At 47.2% G+C, this 20,214-nt stretch overlaps 10 protein-coding genes across 10 annotated transcripts; 6 read left to right on the forward strand and 4 right to left on the reverse strand.

The window, feature by feature from the left end:
- Positions 1 to 201: 201 nt before the first annotated feature.
- On the reverse strand, positions 202 to 2,279 carry FOBCDRAFT_221891 (major facilitator superfamily domain-containing protein). Its single transcript, XM_031178297.3, has one exon. The coding sequence runs from the start codon at positions 2,132 to 2,134 to the stop codon at positions 308 to 310; it is 1,827 nt and encodes a 608-aa protein (XP_031044184.2). The 5' UTR covers positions 2,135 to 2,279; the 3' UTR covers positions 202 to 307.
- A 1,816-nt stretch (positions 2,280 to 4,095) lies between these two features.
- Positions 4,096 to 4,732, forward strand: FOBCDRAFT_318746 (uncharacterized protein). Its single transcript, XM_031178294.3, has 2 exons — positions 4,096 to 4,465; positions 4,516 to 4,732. Exons 1-2 carry the CDS (start codon positions 4,277 to 4,279, stop codon positions 4,648 to 4,650), a joined length of 324 nt encoding a protein of 107 aa, XP_031044181.2. The 5' UTR covers positions 4,096 to 4,276; the 3' UTR covers positions 4,651 to 4,732.
- On the reverse strand, positions 4,733 to 6,202 carry FOBCDRAFT_221895 (uncharacterized protein). The gene has a single exon (XM_031178296.3). It carries the CDS (start codon positions 6,064 to 6,066, stop codon positions 4,837 to 4,839), a length of 1,230 nt encoding a protein of 409 aa, XP_031044183.2. The 5' UTR covers positions 6,067 to 6,202; the 3' UTR covers positions 4,733 to 4,836.
- Positions 6,203 to 6,876: 674 nt separating this feature from the next.
- On the forward strand, positions 6,877 to 8,869 carry FOBCDRAFT_221897 (amidase signature domain-containing protein). Its single transcript, XM_059609589.1, has 6 exons — positions 6,877 to 7,146; positions 7,201 to 7,223; positions 7,277 to 7,284; positions 7,336 to 7,600; positions 7,647 to 7,841; positions 7,886 to 8,869. Exons 1-6 carry the CDS (start codon positions 6,933 to 6,935, stop codon positions 8,798 to 8,800), a joined length of 1,620 nt encoding a protein of 539 aa, XP_059464734.1. The 5' UTR covers positions 6,877 to 6,932; the 3' UTR covers positions 8,801 to 8,869.
- Positions 8,870 to 9,447: 578 nt separating this feature from the next.
- Positions 9,448 to 10,032, forward strand: FOBCDRAFT_273113 (uncharacterized protein; the record flags this gene model as incomplete). Its single annotated transcript, XM_031178288.2, has 1 exon — positions 9,448 to 10,032. The coding sequence occupies one exon, from the start codon at positions 9,448 to 9,450 to the stop codon at positions 10,030 to 10,032; it is 585 nt and encodes a 194-aa protein (XP_031044175.2).
- Positions 10,033 to 10,098: 66 nt separating this feature from the next.
- Positions 10,099 to 11,403, reverse strand: FOBCDRAFT_318749 (major facilitator superfamily domain-containing protein; the record flags this gene model as incomplete). The annotated part of the gene is made up of 1 exon (XM_031178287.2): positions 10,099 to 11,403. The coding sequence occupies one exon, from the start codon at positions 11,401 to 11,403 to the stop codon at positions 10,099 to 10,101; it is 1,305 nt and encodes a 434-aa protein (XP_031044174.2).
- Positions 11,404 to 11,652: 249 nt separating this feature from the next.
- On the forward strand, positions 11,653 to 13,395 carry FOBCDRAFT_221898 (uncharacterized protein). The gene has a single exon (XM_031178286.3). The coding sequence runs from the start codon at positions 11,689 to 11,691 to the stop codon at positions 13,318 to 13,320; it is 1,632 nt and encodes a 543-aa protein (XP_031044173.2). The 5' UTR covers positions 11,653 to 11,688; the 3' UTR covers positions 13,321 to 13,395.
- Positions 13,396 to 13,404: 9 nt separating this feature from the next.
- On the reverse strand, positions 13,405 to 14,181 carry FOBCDRAFT_200667 (uncharacterized protein; the record flags this gene model as incomplete). The annotated part of the gene is made up of 3 exons (XM_031178285.2): positions 13,405 to 13,858; positions 13,918 to 14,104; positions 14,157 to 14,181. 3 exons carry the CDS (start codon positions 14,179 to 14,181, stop codon positions 13,405 to 13,407), a joined length of 666 nt encoding a protein of 221 aa, XP_031044172.2.
- A 549-nt stretch (positions 14,182 to 14,730) lies between these two features.
- FOBCDRAFT_260113 (uncharacterized protein) lies at positions 14,731 to 16,247 on the forward strand (the record flags this gene model as incomplete). The annotated part of the gene is made up of 3 exons (XM_059611255.1): positions 14,731 to 15,872; positions 15,925 to 15,951; positions 16,048 to 16,247. Exons 1-3 carry the CDS (start codon positions 14,783 to 14,785, stop codon positions 16,245 to 16,247), a joined length of 1,317 nt encoding a protein of 438 aa, XP_059464735.1. The 5' UTR covers positions 14,731 to 14,782.
- A 1,681-nt stretch (positions 16,248 to 17,928) lies between these two features.
- Positions 17,929 to 19,361, forward strand: FOBCDRAFT_32288 (uncharacterized protein). Its single transcript, XM_031178282.3, has one exon. The coding sequence runs from the start codon at positions 18,198 to 18,200 to the stop codon at positions 19,056 to 19,058; it is 861 nt and encodes a 286-aa protein (XP_031044169.2). The 5' UTR covers positions 17,929 to 18,197; the 3' UTR covers positions 19,059 to 19,361.
- Positions 19,362 to 20,214: the final 853 nt, after the last annotated feature.

Here is a 20,214-nt window from a genome sequence, read left to right on the forward strand (position 1 = left end):
GCCTCGTGTTGTTGTTGGAGGAAACAATTGCAGACAGACTTATATACTTATTGCGTACTCAAAAACAAACTTTGCATACAACAACAAATCCCTGCCTCTCCTAGACTCTTTCTTTGCTATCACTACCAAGCTACCTACTTATAATCGCTTTTTGTCGCAATAAGGCTTTCTAATTCTTCATTCACATGTCTTCAAGCTATATAAAGCTCATGTATTCAGTCCCATTAACAAATATTCTATAGTTCAATGCTATCTATTTCTTATTTCATTCCAGATCATTGACGAATTCTTTATCATACATGCAGAATTACATCTCAATAGCCAACTTGCTGCGAGCTCGAAGCTTATATCCATACTTAAACATGACGAAAGGAATCAAGCTCAGTACAGTACCAAACAAGGCAAGAATGAGACCAGCATACTGACTTCCGACATTATGGAAGAAAGCATTGGCGAACAAAGGCGTAACAGCGCCAAGAGTGTTTCGCATAAGACCTTGACCAGCAATGGCAGAAGAAGAGCTCTCACCATAGCAATCAGCGGTATAACTGTAGGTACTCTCGAAAACGAAGTAGATACCAAAGGCAATAGGAGCAAGACCAATGGCGGGGCCAACCCAAGATACATGAGAATATTGGGTGAAGCTGTAGATGAAGAGACCAATGGGGAGGAAGACGGCTCCGTACATGGCGCCGTACAGACGGGCTTCGGGAGTGACCTTGATGTTGGGGTCGGCGACAAGACGGTCAAACTTGCGCATCTGGAGGTGATGAGCCAACCAGCCAAGAGTAGTACCGATGCAGAGAGAGATGTAAGGAAGACCGCTGACACCTTCGCCCCAGCCATGGTGCTCCTGGAAGGTGATGGGGATAACGGAAAGGAAGAGGAAGACAACAGCCCAGCAGAAGGCGATCCAGAGACCGAAGGCGAAGACGACAGGCTCGGTAACCAGCATGTGAATAGCCTTGACGGAACTAGCCTTAAGCATAGCCTGAAGACTGGGAGTCAGGATATCGCCAGCAGAGACGTAGCGCTCATCACCAGTAGCTTGTCGAAGAGCCTTGGCTCGCTTATGAAGGGCGACACCACCACGGGTCTCAGGGAAGTAGAAGAAGATAACAAGGAGCAGAGGAACATTAGCAATGCCCTGAATACCCTCGATCCATCGCCATCCAATAGCCTGGTCAATGAAACCAGCGTAGATGGGAGCGGCGACAGTTCCGAAAATAGCGACCCAGCTGAACATAGCCATAGGTCGACTTCGGTGGTGAGGCTCGTACATATCATCGAAGGTACCGCCGACAAGAATAGTACCGACGCAGCCGAAAAGACCGAGGAGGAGTCGAAGGCCAATGATGGTGTCGATGTCCTTGGCGAGAGCGAGACCGATGAAGAGGAGTGAGAAGCACAGAAATGAACTGGCATAGACGACCTTGCGACCGACCAACTCACAGAAGGGAGCTAGCACCATGGGTGCGACAGCACAGCTGATGTTGAAAGTAAAAAGACCCAATTGACCCTTGATGTTAGGAGCATCGAGGTCCTTGCACATGCTAGCAATACCCGAGCTGTAGGCCGTAGTAGCAAGACCGATGAACAGGGTCATCAAGTTGAGAATAGTTGAGATAGATCGCTTATACCAAGGATTCCAGTTAAACGGGTTCTCCTTATCGCCAGTCGCAAAACCAAGCACGATGTATTCCTTGCCCTTCTCATTAACAAGTTCCGTCAGGGTAAGAGGCATATCGACATCGACCGTTTTAATAGCCCCAAACTCAGGGTCGACGGATTCATTGCTTGGATCGACATATTTACCACCGACGATACGCCCAGCAAGGGGTTCGCCCTTCTCATTCTTCAGAACCTCAAGGTCCGTAGACTCAGGATCCGAAGCACCCTTGTCCTCACTGTTTCTTCTTGAAGGGGGAGCAGTAGAATTCTTCCTCGAAGGAGCAGCAACAGAGTTCTTTCTCGAGGTCGGAGGAACAGCAGAGTTTCGTCTCGTGCCCACGAACGAATTCGCTCTAGAATTGGCGTAGAAGCTCGTAGGTCTTGAAGCAGACGGTGAACCCAGAGGTAGAGGGGACCCGGGCCTTGAATTAGGCGCAGAGAAAGATGGGATATAATTAGACATGATGGGTAGGTGTGATAAGGAGAGAGCGTGCTGTTAGAGGGGAGGTTGACTCAGAGGGAGAGATAAGAGATATAAAAGAGTTTTGGAGCATCATTTCGTCTGGCCCAGTATGATGACATCGATTGTCTCGTCTTCCCACTTGTCTTATCATCGCACGTTGTCTGTTTACGTGCATGTTTGGTCGTTGCGAGGTGTGGAGTCGTGATTCCGGTCCACTATACCACCACGAAGCCGCCGAGACTCTGTGGGTTTCCCATCACGACTCATGTTTTTTTTTCGCTATGAGCAAGAAATGATGTATTTCACTGCACTAGTCCCAGGGGCAAGGTACACTAGAACGATTCTTTTCTTCTGGAATTCTACTCAGAAATCTGACATTCAGAATTGGCGATAGTAAATTTGGCGGCCATTTTCATATTCTCGATAGGGCGGTGCCATTTCGGGCTTAAGGTGAGATTCCAATTAAGACAGCGGAGTGTCCGGGAGCGCCGGTCCGCTCGGTGTGGGTCTCGGACCGAGAACATATGACGTCGAGTCGAGATAACTCGGTGTTAAGGCAGATCCTCTCCTATAACTTATCAAAACATGGTCCAGAAATTAAATTTTTCGTACCTTGCTAGACGCTTTTCTATGGTGATAACACAGTGGACCTTTGACAGTCTTGTTGTGTATAAATGATGCCTTGCGTCACGTCGATCTGAAGAGTTCTCACTCGGTAGTTTACAAGACTCCGAGCCCTGGCCTGACTCGCGTGCCGTGATTTTGTTCCCGTGATGATTAGATCCATCTGTCATGAGGCTCCGGGAGGGACGACGATCGGAGAATCCTCCCTTCGCCAAGACTTCCTTTTCATCAGAACATGGACGAGGATCGTGTGTTGAGCTTCCGATCCCTGAGTCTTAGTGAGGCGATTCCAAGTTTCTATCATTCGATACAAGGTTTGTTTTTTCAGCTCGGGTGCGTTGTTGCAATGAAATGAGGACCCTTTTCTTTTTCTCCTCATCAACCAACCAACAACTCGGCCGAGTTACATTCTGCACCGTTACACGTCACATTCGAAACTTGGAGAAAAGACCTGGAGAAGGCCATCCATTCTCCTGGTAAACTTAAAAGACGAAATGTCAAAATTCCAGAAGAACATGTCTGAGGAATGGTTGCATCCAGCAACCAAGAACCACTGTTTGTCCTTATCAAATTCCGATTCAAGGCGGAATGATCCCTTGACCCACTGATAGATAAGTGCCGTGAGGCTCCCAGTGGGTCAAGTCATGCACGGTCTCGGTGAGGCGGCACCTGTGGATCCTTGAAAGATCTTCCTCGGCGGGCGACCATCGGAGGGGACAGGGATGAGAGCAATGCACGCACTAGGTTAGTGAAAAGCTTCCATACGGTTTCCAGAGAATCTTTGGGCGCAAATCAGCTGGTGTTTTTCTTGTCTAGGCGAGATGCGATGACGATATTGTTTGGTGATGTGGCACTAATGAGTTGACGAATTTTCCAAACACCAAAGCACTGACTAGTATTTCTATGGTAAGATGATTGAGATCGAGATATGAAATGCCAGGCGTACTACTTATAACTTATGAATTACAGTGAGAATATGCCTAAGCCTTACCGGAACTCTTTGAGCATGGCTTGATAAAATATTAATTTTATCTTCGCTTCCTAACATGAGAAAATTTACGATCACCTTTACATGTTGATCAGCACTCAGGGAGCGAAGGAACCAACAGCTTAATATATTCTATAGAAGCCATAAGATCCAATACTTTTAAATACCATCTTGTTGATTCCTGTGTATACATATGTGAGAGTTTGTTTAGAATTCGCAATAGCACTTTCAAAGTCCCAATCAATCCGCTTACCCTAGAACAGATAATCTGACAACACCTTTTTGAAGCTACTGTAGAAAACTGTTACGTTCCTACTTCAAGCCTTAGGTACTCTATATAAATCGGAGCAATTCATCCAGCACAATACTTCGAGGGCGGTAATCGCGCATCTCGTTGGCATCAGTCGATCAGTGGGGAGATCACATGATCCCCACTTCCTAGCAGAAACCATAAAACCAATACTCTCAACAACCCCTCCTCAACACTCACGAGCCATATCCACATACACATCCACATCAAATCAGCCAAAATGGTCTACACAATCGTTGTCCACCTCTACGCCAAAGACGACGAGGTGTCCCTCAAGAAGCTCACCGCCAAGCTTATCGAGGCTAGCCGCGTCTACTCCCAGGACAAGGAGACCCTCTCATGGCACGTCATGCAGTCCACCGCTGACCGACGGGCTTTCACCATCGTTGAGCGCTATGAGCAAGAGAGCGTAAGTAGCTTGTCAATTGAACATGGAGACATGTGCTGATTGTTTTGCAGAGCCAGAAGTATCATCTTGAGAACCCTTACTGGAAGACTTTCGATCCTTACGTCATTCCCCTGCTGGAGAAGCCTATGGACCTGAGAAGATTTGAAGAGCTTGATACCAGCAAGGACGTCGAGGTTCCTCAATAAATGTAGTTGAGTCAATTGAATATAAATTGAGTTGCTAGAACTAAAAATCATGATTCTGGCGTTATGAAGACAGCTTCCATAGTGTCATTAGCCTCATCCTGTACATGACTGAGTACTGAGTAGAGTTGCTTAATATGCCATATTAAACCTCCAATGCCTTAAGTATTGCTGCGGATACACCAAAAGTCACTTGCTCACCTTCAGCGCAGGGTACTTCGGCAACGGCCACCCTGCCTTCTCTTCACTCGAAAACCTTGAAATAAGATAAGGAATTCTCAGAAGACATACAAACCATGCAATCCACTGAAGAATTGTAACACCCAATTGAGTATCAGGTATAGCCCACCGGATAAGCCCAAGCTTGATATTCTGAACCTCGTCAACAAATGGTCGTAGCACTTTGTCATAGTTCTCAAAGGCCAAGGACAAGTTCTCGGGGTTCTTTTGAATCTCACCCGCTAGCACATAGGCACCGATGAAGCCGAGTGTGGTTCCCATACCGCTGAACGGAGAGGGGCAGTAAGCTGCGTCACCTAGGAGGACCACGCGGCCTTTATGCCAAGTAGTTGTCTGAACTTGGACAACTTCTTGAGAGTAAAAGTTCTCAGTTGTCTTCATGCCCTCCAGGAAACGCTCTGTTTGCCATCCTGCACCGCGAAACCTTTGTGTCCAAAACTCTTTCTGCTGCTCAACTGAACCTCTATGAATACTGGAGACTTCAGGAGAATCGTCCTTGAGAATGAGATAAACTTGAGTCTCTGTTGAGTTGTGGGTTCGACGGAATATCATTCGACCTTGCGAAGCTTGATATGTCCTGCGGATATTACTATCCCCTTCTTCGCGTGGGATGAAATAATAAGCCATGTGAATACCCAGTTTTCGGTAAGGATCCGGAGCATTCGCTGGTTCAATCGCTTTTCGAATTCTTGAGCCCTGACCATCTGCTCCAACAAGGATATCAAAGGTATCCGATGTCCCATCAGAGAAGTGCGCAAGTACGTTCTTATCGTCTTGCTCAAACTTCCCAACAGTTTTGTTGAAAACATACTCGACATCATCCTTCGTCGCATCATATAGAATCCTTACAACGTCTCCTCTCATTATTTCGAATTCAGAAGTTATGGACTGGGCGCCTTTGCCTGATGTATTGGCGAGCACTGTTCCTAAGATCTTTCCATTGGTATCGACGAAAGCAACGCCTGCTTCGTCAACCAGTCTTGCGCGAATCTCGTCCATGAGGCCCATTACTTTGAGAGTTGCAATGCCTTGTTCACGAAAGTCGATTTGTGCACCAGTTGCGCGTAGGGCTGGGAAGCGCTCGACGATGGTTACGTGATGACCGAGACGAGTGAGCCAGAAGGCCAAGGCTGGTCCGGCACAACCGCCTCCACATATCAGGACTTTCAAAGTTGCCATTGGAGAAGAAGTGAAGTTATTATAAGTAATGTGTAAGCTGTTTTTTCTTTTCTCGTACTTTTACCAAGTGTAGTTTTGGTCAGTCAAGCACGAACTGAATGAAAAAAATAACAGATGAGATAATTGAAGAACCATATAATATTTTCATGTGAGAATGAAGATATTGTGGCGTTTTATACACGTCGTCTTTGCACGCAACGGATCCTTCGAGGACTCATCATACGCAATAAGACGGATGTGCGGCATCGCCAAACCAGCCAATGACATCATAGACAACAACACCTCTAGTTCTTCATTCAGCTGAAGTTAGCCCGAGCTTACGGTTTCAGAGCTTTGAGGCTGAGAAGGCTTGTGATAATTGAATGGGTAAGTTATTCAAGCACATTGAGTCACTTGATATCACGCCATGATTGGTGGTCGCGTACTTAGTAGTATCAGAGGCTGCGGGATACCCATGTCTGGCTTATGACCACCGAGTCTGTATAGCAAACTTCATTATCAGATCATGCCTACATAGGAATTCGAGGGTTTCTCTTTAATTGACGGAGTTTGTTTGGCTGGAAGACAAGAAATAACGCCAGAAGCTGAAAACTAGACAGAATACCCAGTCCTCAAGCGCGAATATAGACGTCTCTCTCTAAACCGAATCGAAATAATTTGCTTGATAGATATAACGTAGTTGTATGCCAAGCATCTATCACTTGCATTTCGGATGTTGCACCCGAAAATCTTCATAAGCAGCGGACGGGTAACGGGTGCGGGTATATGCGGGGTTATTCGACCACCTCCAACTTCGCAACAGCCTCTGAACCTTGATAGACACACAACCTCCCTAGTTTTCCTTATCGCTAGATCTATGAATCACTATGGAAACAAAGATCTGGGAACAAGTTGTTGCAGAGAAGCGACGACAGCGAGCCCGTGTCATCTCTGCTTTTGTCACCAAGAACCTATCAGACAACGAGGATCGCCAGGACGCATACAAGGCCATTACCGAAGTTGATGATATCAGTGCCTTGGCCGATAAGATTTCTAGTGGAGAGTTCACGAGTGAACATGTAACCCTGGCTTATATCACACGGAAAGTCAATCATTGAATCCCGTGAGAGATATATGCTAACATATCGTGTCACAGAGCCATTGAGGCGCATAAGAAGGTAGACCCTTACGACAATGCTTTCAAGGTTAGACATAGCTGACATACTGACAGACAAACTGGTGAGCCTCATTGTAGTCTCTTGGTGCTACCAAAGTCTGATGATTTACTAGCCTGACCGAAATCCTCTTCGATGATGTTTTGGAACAGGCCCAAGAGCTCGATGCGTATTATGCCAAAGAAAAGAAAACAAAAGGACCTTTGCACGGAGTTCCAATAAGCCTGAAGGATCAGTTCAATGTCAAATGCTATGACACCACTCTTGGCTACACAAGCAAGGCCTTCAAGCCAGCCAAAGATGATGCCGTCCTAGTGAAGATCCTGAAGAAGCTAGGCGCAGTCATCATTTGCAAAACGAATCTCCCACAGAGCATCATGGTGAGTCTAAACAGTTAAACTTTGAGCTCATGCTAATCTTGAGAAGTGGGCTGAAACCGATAATCCTCTTTGGGGATTGACCGAAAATCCTATCATTCCCAGATACACGCCTGGAGGATCCTCGGGTGGGGAGTCGGCGCTGATTTACTCTCATGGAAGTCTCGGAGGTTTTGGGTCAGATTTGGGTGGTAGCATTCGCATGCCAGCTTCTATGATGGGCCTATATGGTTTCAAGCCGAGCGTGCGTTAAGTCACCGTTTTAGGGATATCACTAACGTGAGATAGAGCTCGAGATTACCATATGGAGGCGTACCAGTCTCAACCGATGGACAAGAGCACGTCCCATCATCTATCGGTCCCTTAGCACGCTCCCTCTCGACCATTTATCATCTCACAAAGGAGATCACACTGCAGGAACCCTGGAAACAAGACTGTCGTTGCGTTCCCATCCCATGGCGCCAGTCTGAATATGACATGACCGTGAACAGCAAGCTGACAATCGGTGTCTTGTACGACGACGGCGTTGTGAAGCCTCATCCTAGTATCGTAAGGGTTATTGCGCAAGCTGCAGCTGCCCTTGCAGCTGATGGTCATGAGCTTGTAATGTGGAAGCCTGACTTGCACGCTGAGTGCATAGAGGTTATGGACGCCTACTTCACAGTCGATGGAGGGGAAGACATTCGTCGCGATGTTGAGGCAGGAGGCGAACCTTTTATCCCCAGCGTGGAGAGACTTGTGAACAGGGGAAAGCCTATATCAGTGTTTGATTATTGGCAACTCAACAAACGGAAGCGAGAGCTCCAGCAAGCCTATCTCGAGAAGTGGAACAACACCCTCTCTAAAAAGGGGAAGACTGTGGACGCCATTATAATGCCGGCTCTACCACATGTAGCCGTACCTCATAACACTGTCAAATGGGTAGGATATACCAAGGTCTGGAATCTTTTGGATTACACGGCTTTGGTTATCCCTGGAGGAAAGGTTGAAGCTAAAGATCTTGATGCGTTATGGGACCATGAGCCGAGGAACGAGCTGGATGAGTGGAATACCCGCCTTTGGGAGGATAACATGCAAGAAATGGCCAAGCATCACCTTCCTGTAGATATCCAGATCGTGGGCCGGGTTTTAGAGGAGGAAAAGGTTCTGGCCGTTGGCAAGGTACTTGACGATCTGCTGCGTACTCGTCTACTTGAGGGATGAGCTCTGTAAGATACTTCAGAATCCAATTTTTCCAACTAGAAATAACAAAAGTGCGAGATTTATTCCTGGAGACCGCCCGAATCTTGTCTCTAAACTCAAAACTATCCTCTTCCTCCGTCTCAGCCATCGTGCATTTCAGTGATCAGCCCAACAAAAACAACCAACACAGCAGCATAAGCCGCTGTACTCGACATAACGTCCATCAAACTCGTAAGATAACGCGCAGCCATTGCTCCAAAAACAGCAACGAACATTTCTCATCCTTTACCTTCAATCTCGAGTGCTATTGCACGTCGGAAGTCCTAAAGGGGCTAAGCCGTATTTCGTCTGGTAATTATTGGACGCCAGAGGATGTCACTAGGCAGCGCTATCGCTATCGAGGCTAGAACACGATGAAAGCACCACCTTTGGCTTATGGGGGGGAATACTAGGGCGATATTCCTAGGACGCTGGCAACCAGAGAGGCTGCAGACGGCTGAACGGCAAAGAGATATTTAATAAAAGGCGCAACATCATTTTATGCGGTCCTTTTTATCTGTTCCCTCCTCTCTACTTACGTGTTTCATTTATATGCACTTCATTTCAGAAAAGAACAACGAAATTGCTGGAACAAACAAGTTCAAAGTCGTCGCATCAAAGTTCAAACCATGGCATACGCCAGGTGTATCGTGAGTCATGAGACAACCTTACCATCAACACTGGCTCTCCAATTCTCACATACCAAATACGCCAAACTGTACTCCATGTCCTTGAATAAGAGAATTCAAGACACAGATAGTTGCACCTTCATCTACGACCAAAACAAGGCTGTCAAGATGATCTTTACCATCTCGTGGACCAACGAAGGCGATGACTTCATCTTCCAAAATGAGCCGGACGCCAAATTTTGGGAGCGAGTTGTTCGCCTATGCAGAACCGTATTGCCTCTGCAGAAGTGCATCATAACAGAGCTAGAGGGAACAGTGTTTAGAGAGATGCTTGAAATTTCTGACCAAGATTGGTCGGAAACTTGGCGTGCTGCGGTTCTTGCGCCCATGCCAGAGAATACTCCTCAGAACCAACCTCATGTGAGTACCACTACCGTTGTACAGGAGGGGGCTAGGATAAGGAGGAGTGTCGCTCGATTTGGCTCTCGGTTTGGCATACGAGTCCGATTTCCGAGGTTTTCGAGGAAGAAGAAGAAGAAGGGACAGAATGAAGAGGTGGCAAATGAAGCTACTCCTGCTGCTTGAATTTTATAAAGAATGGCGTTACATCTTTCAAAGTCTATGTATCATATACATGTATGACCTTTCTATCTATGATTTGACCTTGAACACAAGACCGGTCTTGGCCATCCGAGATGCCACTGCCATAAGAGCACCTAGAAATATTGAAGAGCCAGCAAACATCTGAGGTCCAAGGTAACTACCGTTACCAGCTTTGATCAGCTCACCACAGATAAAAGGGCCAGTCAGATTTGCAATACTGACAATACCCAGTATCATTCCAACTCTTGTCCCAGTCTTTCTTGGATCAGGTGCCATTTGTGTTGCGACAGCTGGAAACAGAGCTTGCAATGCTGCAGCAATGAAACCGTATATTACAGCGAACACATAAAGGCCCGCTGCAGTCTCTATAGCCGCCCAACAGTAGACCAACAGACTGGAAGCTATGCTCAGGGGGATGAGTATGTTGAGGGGTCCTGTCCACTTATCGGCGACAATGTTTGGCATGATACGGCCAAATATCCCAACGCCGTTTAGTATCATCAGTAGATAGATGGGCTCGGAGATGCCCGCTTGATCGCGAGCAAAGGTTCCGAGATAGAAGAAGGCAAAGTAGAGACCCCAGAAGTTGAGAAACATGCTAATGGTAAAGAAGATGAAGGGCAGTTCCTTAAAAGCTGTTATATCGATCCATGGACCACTGGGATGAGGTGGTAGTCGAGGTTTGAGCCATAAAAGGCAGGGGATATATGTAGCAAGCATGATGAAGCCCATGCTTCTGAGAGTCCAGGGGAAGCCTACATTATCGTGGAAGATGAGCCAGTTAATCAAGACTGGATAAACTAAGCCACCAACAGCTGCACCAGCGGCCGCCAGTCCAACAGCAAAAGCCCTATACTTCTTGAAGTACTGTGACAAAACAGCGAGGGCCGGACAAAAGGTGAATCCATTGCCTATTCCGAGGCAAACAGCTTGAGCGAGGAATATTTGCCAGAATGTTGTGCATAACGAAGTCATGAAGAGTCCAAGGACCTGCAAGAAGACACCGAGCGGGAAAACGATTCGAAAGTGGCCAGCATCCGTCAGTCGGCCAGCTATGACTCCCACTGAAAATAGGAAGAACACTTGGACACTTCCTATCCAAGATATCGTGGATTGACTTTCTCCGAGGGTTTGGGTGTAATATTGCTGGAAGATTCCGAAGCCGTTTGCGACGCCCCAGGTGTTGAAGAATACGATATGGGCTAGAAGGGCTTGCAGCCAAGCATTGAAGCCTCCGTCTGGTGGTTCATCATGTGTCGGTGTCTTTTCAGGTGGATTTTGTTGGGGTTGGTTTTCGATATCAGCCAGTGTCTCGGCGGCTGAGACCGAGTCTCTGTCCTGGTTGAGTAACATGGGGATACGATCCAATACCAGCAATTCGAGGCTGACAACCAGACTGAGACTCTGGCATGTATTGTAAGAACAAGAACACCGGGATAAGTTTATTACGATTAAGATATTTTTAGTTAGCATCCTCAAACTACGTCAAGCTTCAATCACTTACACCGTTATTGCCGCTATTCCCGTGATAACCGACATACCCGCTCGGCCCGTAAGAACCGACCCTCGCAACTTCACTTCACATGCATTCACCCCCTTACACATCACAATCCTTCAATTCCCATTCCAATACCAAACATGTCCACTTCTCAAGGCCGTAAGCGCTCAAGACTCGCCTGTGAAACATGTCGGGATTTAAAACGGAAATGCGACGGCGCTCAGCCCTGCGGAGCCTGTGTCCGTTTTGAGTATGACTGCACCTACAAGACATCTTCGAACAAGAAGAGGAAGACTCATGAGGCTACTCTTCTTCCTTCACCTCCTGTTCATACTGAGAAGGAATCTAGACCTTCGAGGAGTGATCATGCTACGTCGCCAAGGCATCTGCAGTCGCTGGAGGCGAATTCTGGGGCTGCGTTTCTTAGAAGGTTGGCGTTGAGGTTGGATCCTAAGAATGCGCCGAGGATGCACACTTTCTCTTGGAATGCATTTCTTGGAGCACGGAAGTCTTCCCATGTTCCTGTCTCGAGACCGATCACAGACTTACTGTCGAAAGAAGACATGGAGAGCTTGAGTGCTGTCTACTTTCAAAAGATGGACCCAATCTATGGTTTTGTTGATCGTGACGATATCTCACAGACCATACAAGGTAGATGGGCTGGTTATATATACGATCAGTCACAAGACTCTATCCTCTGCGGTATAGCAGCTATCGGGTGCTTATTCTCGCAAGTTGAGCCTCCACCAGTGGAGCTTGACTTAATAGAAACAGCAAGATTCATCCTCGAGCAGAAGATGTCCGATGGCCCATCTGCTGCTAGTGTCACAGGTTGGCTACTTCGAGTCGTATATCTGAGAATAGCTGGAACACCTCACACAGCATGGATGGCTAGTTCAATTCTTATGCACATGCTCGAAGCAGCTGGCCTGCATTGTGAACCATCCCAAGAATCAGTCCTTCCAGTAACAGAAGAAAAGGTCGATGCCGAGCTTCGGAGAAGGCTCTTTGCTGTCGCCGAGCACCTCAACATATGGATTTCATTTGACATGGGTCGTTCCAGAACTATACTATGCAACTCAACACTCGAGATGCCATGTTCAAGAGAAGGAGACTATACCCATGAGCTCATGGAGTTACTCCCCTACTCAACAGAGCTTGATCCGAATAAGACGCAAGACGTTTCCGAGCTTGAGGCCTCGCTGTCAACTGTCTTAAGCAGGACTCATTCTGTTCCGCCATCGATTATGGCGCAGACAAACCTCGCATTATGTCTCTGCCGTCGACTTCAATCTATGAACACGACGTTCTCAGGAAAGGTTCTTGACCAGATCCTCTCTATCACAAAAACAGGCATCGAAGCAGCTCAAGCTATTTTAGATGCTCGCTCGCCATGGCATCACATGGCCAATGTGCCGTTTCAAATTATCTGTGTCCTACTAGCCATTGACACAGGAGAATCGATAGCTCAGCTCAAGGATGCAATGCAATGTTTGAGTAATGTTGCTACTGTGTATAACACTAATGCTACGAAAGAGGCTCTCAACACGGCTTCTCTGCTTATACTGATGCAACAGAGGCGCAAGGAGAAGTGTGCATCGAACTTGAGTGACATACTTAAAACCTTCCCGATAGTTTCCCTTCCAGAGACGCGAGATGAGACTCCCGTTACAGAAATGGATGATATGAGATGGCTGAATAACTTGGTTGGAGATCTTTCCAGTTTCGACTATGCTGATTTGGATCGATTTCTCTTCCCGAACATGTTTTGATCAGGGTAGACCTTTTGCCATTATTCTATGTATTAGTATGACATCCATGTACTCTATAGTCTTACAGCTCCCCCAATGTGTAGTCTACTTCTTTCGATACCACATCCTCGAAGCTCTCTGACTCCTGATCTTCCTTTGCAGCTGAAACACCCCATACATCAAAGCCTCAGCAGTAGGTGGGCAGCCAGGAACGAAGATATCGACCGGAACAATACGATCAACTCCCCTTACAACGCTATAGCTGTAGTAATAGTACCCTCCTCCATTGGCACAAGATCCCATGCTGATAACCCAACGAGGCTCAGGCATCTGATCGTAGACTTGTCGTAATGCAGGGGCCATTTTATTTGTGACAGTCCCTGCCACGATCATTACATCTGACTGTCTAGGGGAGGCGCGGAAGATGATGCCGAGACGGTCTTGGTCGTAGCGTGGCATTGAAACGTGCATCATTTCGATACTGCAGCAGGCCAGGCCGAAGCTCAATGGCCAAAGGGAGCCAGTCCGGCCCCAATTGGCTATCTTATCTAGCGTCGTGCTTTATTACACATCTTTTTAGCTTCTTCTTTTCATCGTGGCACCGGTTTGAGTACGTACAGGGCATAGTCGACTAGGTTGTTTGGCTTAACATCGGCGAGCGAAGCTGGGTGCGCAATAGGTGCTATATCCTTAGCCGCCTTGGAGGAACCATTCCGTCTCTGAAAATCGAATCGGTTGTCTGTTATTCTATGAGCTTGCTGTGGGATTGTTGAAGTAGCTGTGATAGAGAGAGGCCGAGCTATAGCTGGAGGATGGTGTAAGTCGAAGTCGATAAGCTCTTTAGAGTTATTGCTCACATCTTGCTAATTGTAATCTGGTCATATTTGAATATCTCGTAAAAGTAAATAAATCTAATTTTCTAGGAAACAAGAAAGACAAAATCAGTCGTGCTGCTGGCTATATAAGACCCTTCGCCGGGGACCAGGTCGGAACGGGAATTGGCCACATAGCTCCACTTATTGCTGCTCACCCTCGGAAAATTCCCACATGACCCAACTTCAACCTCTTTCATCCACGTACCTCTCAGATGGCTACTCCATATCAGGCCCCGGGATGTCCCGTCTATAGCAAACTCCTATCCACTCATCAGAATGAGTGTCCATTCTGTCAAAAGTCCTTCCGCAGGGCTGATGTCGCTCGTCGGCATGCACGCTCTTGCAATGCCCGACAAGGCCGACCTCTTCCACCACAAGCCAAACGAGGCAGAAAGCTTCGAGCTTGTAATAACTGCGCGCGATTGAAGGTCTCTTGTGACTCGGAACTTCCTTGTCATCGGTGCTCAGCTCGTGGCATTGATTGCGTATATAGTTCACTATGTCATGACCCTTCACATCGAGCGACCTTTAAACCGAGAGAGGTCTGCAAGGATGACCGTCCCAGCTTCTCTTTTCTTCTACAAGCTAGCAATCCAAATCATCCATCAATGGATGCCATTGTTGCTCGAGAGCCGGAAAGAACATCAGAGATACCTGCTTGGAAGCAACGCGAGACGGAGACGGTCGGTTGGAGCTCAGGGACGGTCGATCCAAGATTTCTTCTCTTTGATCTATCCGACATGCTTCTAGATGAACCCCAGGACTATGGTGATACCGAAAACAATCCACTACAATTCTCTGGTATCTTTGGTCCTTCTACCGACTCGATCGATGCTCTATCGACACGAATAGTCACTCTGTCAAATATCCTTCAAGGACTGACTACCAACAAGCCTCATCTTGGGGAAGGACTCGACCAAAGTTGCCAAAGAGGATTCTTTACAACATCTCATTTTCAGCATGTTTTGGTCTTCTTCTTCCGCCGGAGGCATTACCATCAGGATACGATACACTGGCCAACATTTGATCCTGAAAAGGTTTCACTCCACCTGCTGCTAGCTGTAGTGTTGACTGGAACTGTTTATCTTCAATGCCTAAATCAATCTTCTCCCTCATATATTAATACACCGCTGCTAGAATTAGCAGAAAAGTATGTATACAAGGAGCTAAAAGAATTGTCAGGTCAAGATGTCAGCCCAGTTACTTCACAACACATGCTTGAAATATGCCAAGCTGCGGTGTTGATGAATACTCTCGAAGGCAGCGCAAATCACATCGAAGCTCGCCGAAGGATAGCAAGCAAAAGAATTCCAACACTAGTCGCGACGTTGAGAAAATCAAACATGATGAGTCTCAAACACGAGCCCGGCAAAAGCTGGCAAGATTTTGTTCACCGGGAGACGTGTATGAGGGTCGTTACATGGACTTTTATGAATGACTCACTCCTGGGGCTCTTCTGTAACCACCCACCCATCATAACATCAAAGGAGATGACTGGAGATCTGCCATGTCCGAGTGATATCTGGGAGGCAGATTCAAGCTTGGTTTTTCAAGAAAGGTCGCGGTATAGATTAACGAGGTCTTATCCTTCAAGCTGCAGCGAAGCGATAGCAGGAATGCTTGATGAAGAATGGACGCCTGCTACTAGAGACTCCTTTGGAAAATTAGACCATTCAGATCTCTTTTATCTCTCTTCAGGTACCTCACAACCCAGGACAGTCAATAAATGACAAATACTGATCTTTGCCAGGTCTTGGGCGTCACATATTTCATTATCGTACGTCAGTAGTATCACCCGACTATTCCAAAATGTTGCTACGTGCATTGGATAGATGGGACTCTCTTTGGATGGATGCTTTTGAACGTATTCCAGAGGATGAGAGGAGGTGGCTCGGAATAGGGAAACATACTCCTGAGGTTATGGCTTTGTCCAGGCGGACCATTGAACTCATCGAATCTGGTGAAGCAAAGAATTCAGCTTATCTTCAGGATATCGCATGTTATGACACGGCTGTCTTTCACGACTTCGTTCAGAAGTACGGACAAGAAAGCCCAGGTACAGCGAAGAACTGAAAGGCTGAGTTCACGGCTGCCTCCCAAATATTTACACTTGACTCTCAGTCCTTCTCGGTAACGCCGAGCGATCATCAATTCATTCACCCAGAAACCAGGCGATCATCCAACCATTCATCGCCACTGAGCGACAACTCGTGATGTTTATATCCGCCCAGTCCCCGCCATCGGAGATGTACTGAAAACTCTAGTGCGCCAAGTCCTGAGCGAAAGCACGGGTGCCTGATCTTGGCTGAATGCTAAAAATCAGGCCGCCAATTCCATGCTTCTAGAATGCTGCAAGCAATAACAATTGCACACTGCACAGCCTCATGTGACAGACTGTCACTCTAGCATCATGCGGGGGCGCGGTGGCTATGGCGGAGATGCATCAAAGAACGGACGAGAGAGGAAGGTCTCGTTAGAAATATGGAACGTTTTTTCAGGCAGCCAAGATTGTAAGGTTAAGGCATACAGATCGGGGACTTCCAAATAGTGCAAGACCACGTGGTGATCAGTACGCATCGCCGCATTTGAAGTTTATTCTCCTGCGGGATTCCGTCTTCGTCTCCGTGAATTGTCCCGTCTCTATATACGAACAAATCATACCTGGATGAATCCACGTCTCAGCTTCAGCCACATCTCTAATAAAAGACCAATTCAGGAATGCCAATATCTTCTAAGCTTTTAGTTGAAAGAAAGCTTTGACCGTCACAAGCGGACTTTTGGCGTATTGGAAAGTCGTAGCGAAATGTCTCTTTCAGGTTGGTTCAATTGAATCTGCCTCAGTGACAGCCTTGATCCACACTAAACAAGGATGTAAACCAATGAGAAATGCAATCGCCTGCATGTTGCGGCGCTGCAAGCTTAACCCCGACAAGCTTATACGCCCATGCCAACTCCAGGGTCCTTTATGTCACAGACCCACGATCATCGCTCAATCATCCTTGAAACAGTGGTCAATTGGTAATGACATTACCATGGAAGCCAACAGATTATTGACCAGCATCAACACAAGAGAAATTTGCTGTCTCGCTAAATGAAGCTTGTGTCTGGATTAAGGCTGAGCCAAGGCAGTCGGACCTTCATTCCGTTTCTTTGTCTCTGGATGCGCGCCTCTGCAATACAGCAAACCACCACAAACACGCTTCAAAGTAATTAGACCGCTGTGAATGGTTCCTCTGGCTAAGCCACTTTGGTAGGGCTGCTTTTTGTCCCCGCCAAAAACAACAAAAGTCAAAGCACTTTTTTGGCTGGAGCTAACTTAATTTGTTTTCAGAGATTGGCTTCTTTTCAGCTCGTCAGAGCTAAAAAAGAAAAAAAAAACGCCAGAGACCAATGCTCTTTCCGCTTCCTACGGTGAATTACCTCCTTAGAACAGAATATAAAGAAGACAATTCTTCATGCCTTGGCAATTTCCTTCTTCTCAATCAGTCATCATCTCGAAGGAGCTACCAAAACCGGTCGTTCAGTGACCTCATTACAGCTCAGCCAAGACATCGGCTTGTTCTTGCTGTTTAGCGGTCGATCGTCGCCCCCAATCCTTCTGGAAAGAGCGACATCATCATTTCTGTTTACCTCATTCGCCCCTTGAACCTCATCATAGAAGGTCAACCCCGTGATCTTCTGTCGTTGTCGCCTCCGTCACAGCCTCCGAATCTAGAAGAGAAAGCACGCCTTGTGGATCCTTGCAATTACCCCCGTCATCAATTCAGTCTTACTTACCCTTCCTCAATTCGGATTTCGGGTATTAAACCTTGGAACTGCCCACTTCGGACTGTTCCATCTTACTACATCCCCAAACTCAAACTCACGACTTTTTTTTGTTTCTTGTCGGTTTGGCATCTTCTAATCCGAAATCTTTTGGTCTTCGCTTGACTCTGGTTTCCAATTCACAATCGACACTTCTTTGTTTCATCTCGCCTACACCTACCTGCATCCTTTCGTCATACCAAGACAGCTTGGCCCACAATGAGACCAGACTTCGCAGTCGTGCTATTCACACTCATCACATCAACGGTCGCGTCGGCCGTCAATGTACCCCGTCACATAAAGCGCATCGAGTCTCAACCCAGCGCTGATGAGCACGAGCTTTACAAGCGTCGTGGCGGCGGTGGTGGCGGAGCACGCGGAGGTTCCAGCGGCGGAGGTTCAAGAGGATCATCTGGCAGTGGCAGCAGAGGTGGGAGCTCCCGTGGAAGCAGTGGAAGCGGCAGCAGTCGTGGAAGCAGCAGTAGCGGTAGTGGTTCAAGAGGCTCATCATATCGTCCAGGTTCATCAGGCGGCGGCGGCGGTTCTCGCGGTGTCGGTCCTCAGCCCAGCTTCGCAGGCGGTCGATACTACCCCGGTGGTTCATCACGACCTTACAAGTCCGGCGGCTCAAGTCCCGGAAGAATTGCGCCTTACGCTCTAGGTGGTGCTGCTCTGGCATTCTGGCCTGGCGTTTGGCTCTACGGTGCATACATGTATCCTTACTCGCATCCCTACCATTATCACAACGACACCAGCGATGAGGACGAAGAGCGTGATGTCCTCTGCGGATGCTCGCGATACGAGTACTGCGCATGCGACGACAACAACAGCACCCAATACTTCGACGAACTCATCGGAAACGGAAGCTACGACGCGCTCAACAAGTCCATCGTCAACGTCGCAGAGGTCAACGGCACAATGACAATCCTCATCAACGGGACTCTGCCCAATGACACAGCCCTCCCTGACGAGAATGCATCAGACAATGGAGCACCACCAAGACGTGCTTTTGTTACCACAGAGCATTTTGGCTGGGTAGTTATACTCAGCATCGTCATGGGAATAGTCGAGATTGTCTAGTTGGCTTTCCTCCTTATCCTTGTTCCTTTTTTCGTGATAAAGTGTGTCAGGCGTCGCCGGGCACGCCGAGCAGTAGAAGCAGCCCCGGAAGCTGACCAGTCGCAAGCGCAAGTTTAATGAGTTTATGATCACCGTGTAATTGACGGCGTTAATATCCAACTGGGAGGATTCTTGTGCTGTTAGAGGGTGGCATTATTGCTTTCAAAATCCTTGTACTTATTATTGTTATTGAAGCATTCAGTATTCGTCATACACTACACGACGAACGGAACTTAGTAGAAATACACTGTATCCTTTTCTCTACCCTGTTCCCATCAACGATGCATCATTCGTGATTACCCCAGCAGGCCCCAGTGTGACGTCCGCAGCATTCATGGAGGGAAACAGTCAAGGCAGACTTCATCTCCTGGCATCATCCCTGCGCAAGTTTACATCACCGTCCAACTCAATGGCTTTAGATACACCTATGGTGCCACGATGTATAGACCGGTGTTTCCAAAACTCGCTCGACGTTGAGATAAACGATTGGGGGCCAAAAAGAATATTGTGCTTATTTTGTGTAGGATTTGTTCTATGCAATGCTGCCCTGTCATGATACTCCCCAATCAGGAATCCGCCGAGCTTTTGCGTCATTTGGGGTTTACCCATCGAATCATGTTGCAATCTCTGGTGTTGTAGAGTGTTGATCTTGTGTTATAGAGGGTTGATCATAGTGATGATCGTGTATTATGGAGGGTAGGTTTCGCTATGGAAGCTTGTTTTCGTATGGGCGCTGTGTTTGACCGAATTGAGCTGTGTTTTCGGGGATCATTTGAAGCAAGCGAGGTTGGGGGAATTTGGGGTTTGTAATTTGGAAATTACAATGACAGCTCATGGCGCTTGTATGCAGGTTATGTGAGTTTATGTATGTTTAACTGGATTGGAAGATAGCAGATTGTTCAATCACAAGACCTTTACCAGAATTCTGGACCTTGCTTTACGAACTGCGACATCTCACCCGTAGGACAACTTATTTCATTAGTAATGCGATAGACGATTCTCTCCAGCTTTGACCGAGTAATAACCTGCCTCCATCCTTCATTCCCTGCCGATGAAGTCTCTGTGACGATCGCCAGACTCTACAATACTCTCTATCATACTCAGCAATATTTACAGT

The sequence above is a fragment of the Fusarium oxysporum genome, chromosome IV (assembly GCF_013085055.1).
Source record: "Fusarium oxysporum Fo47 chromosome IV, complete sequence".
NCBI lineage: Eukaryota > Fungi > Ascomycota > Sordariomycetes > Hypocreales > Nectriaceae > Fusarium > Fusarium oxysporum.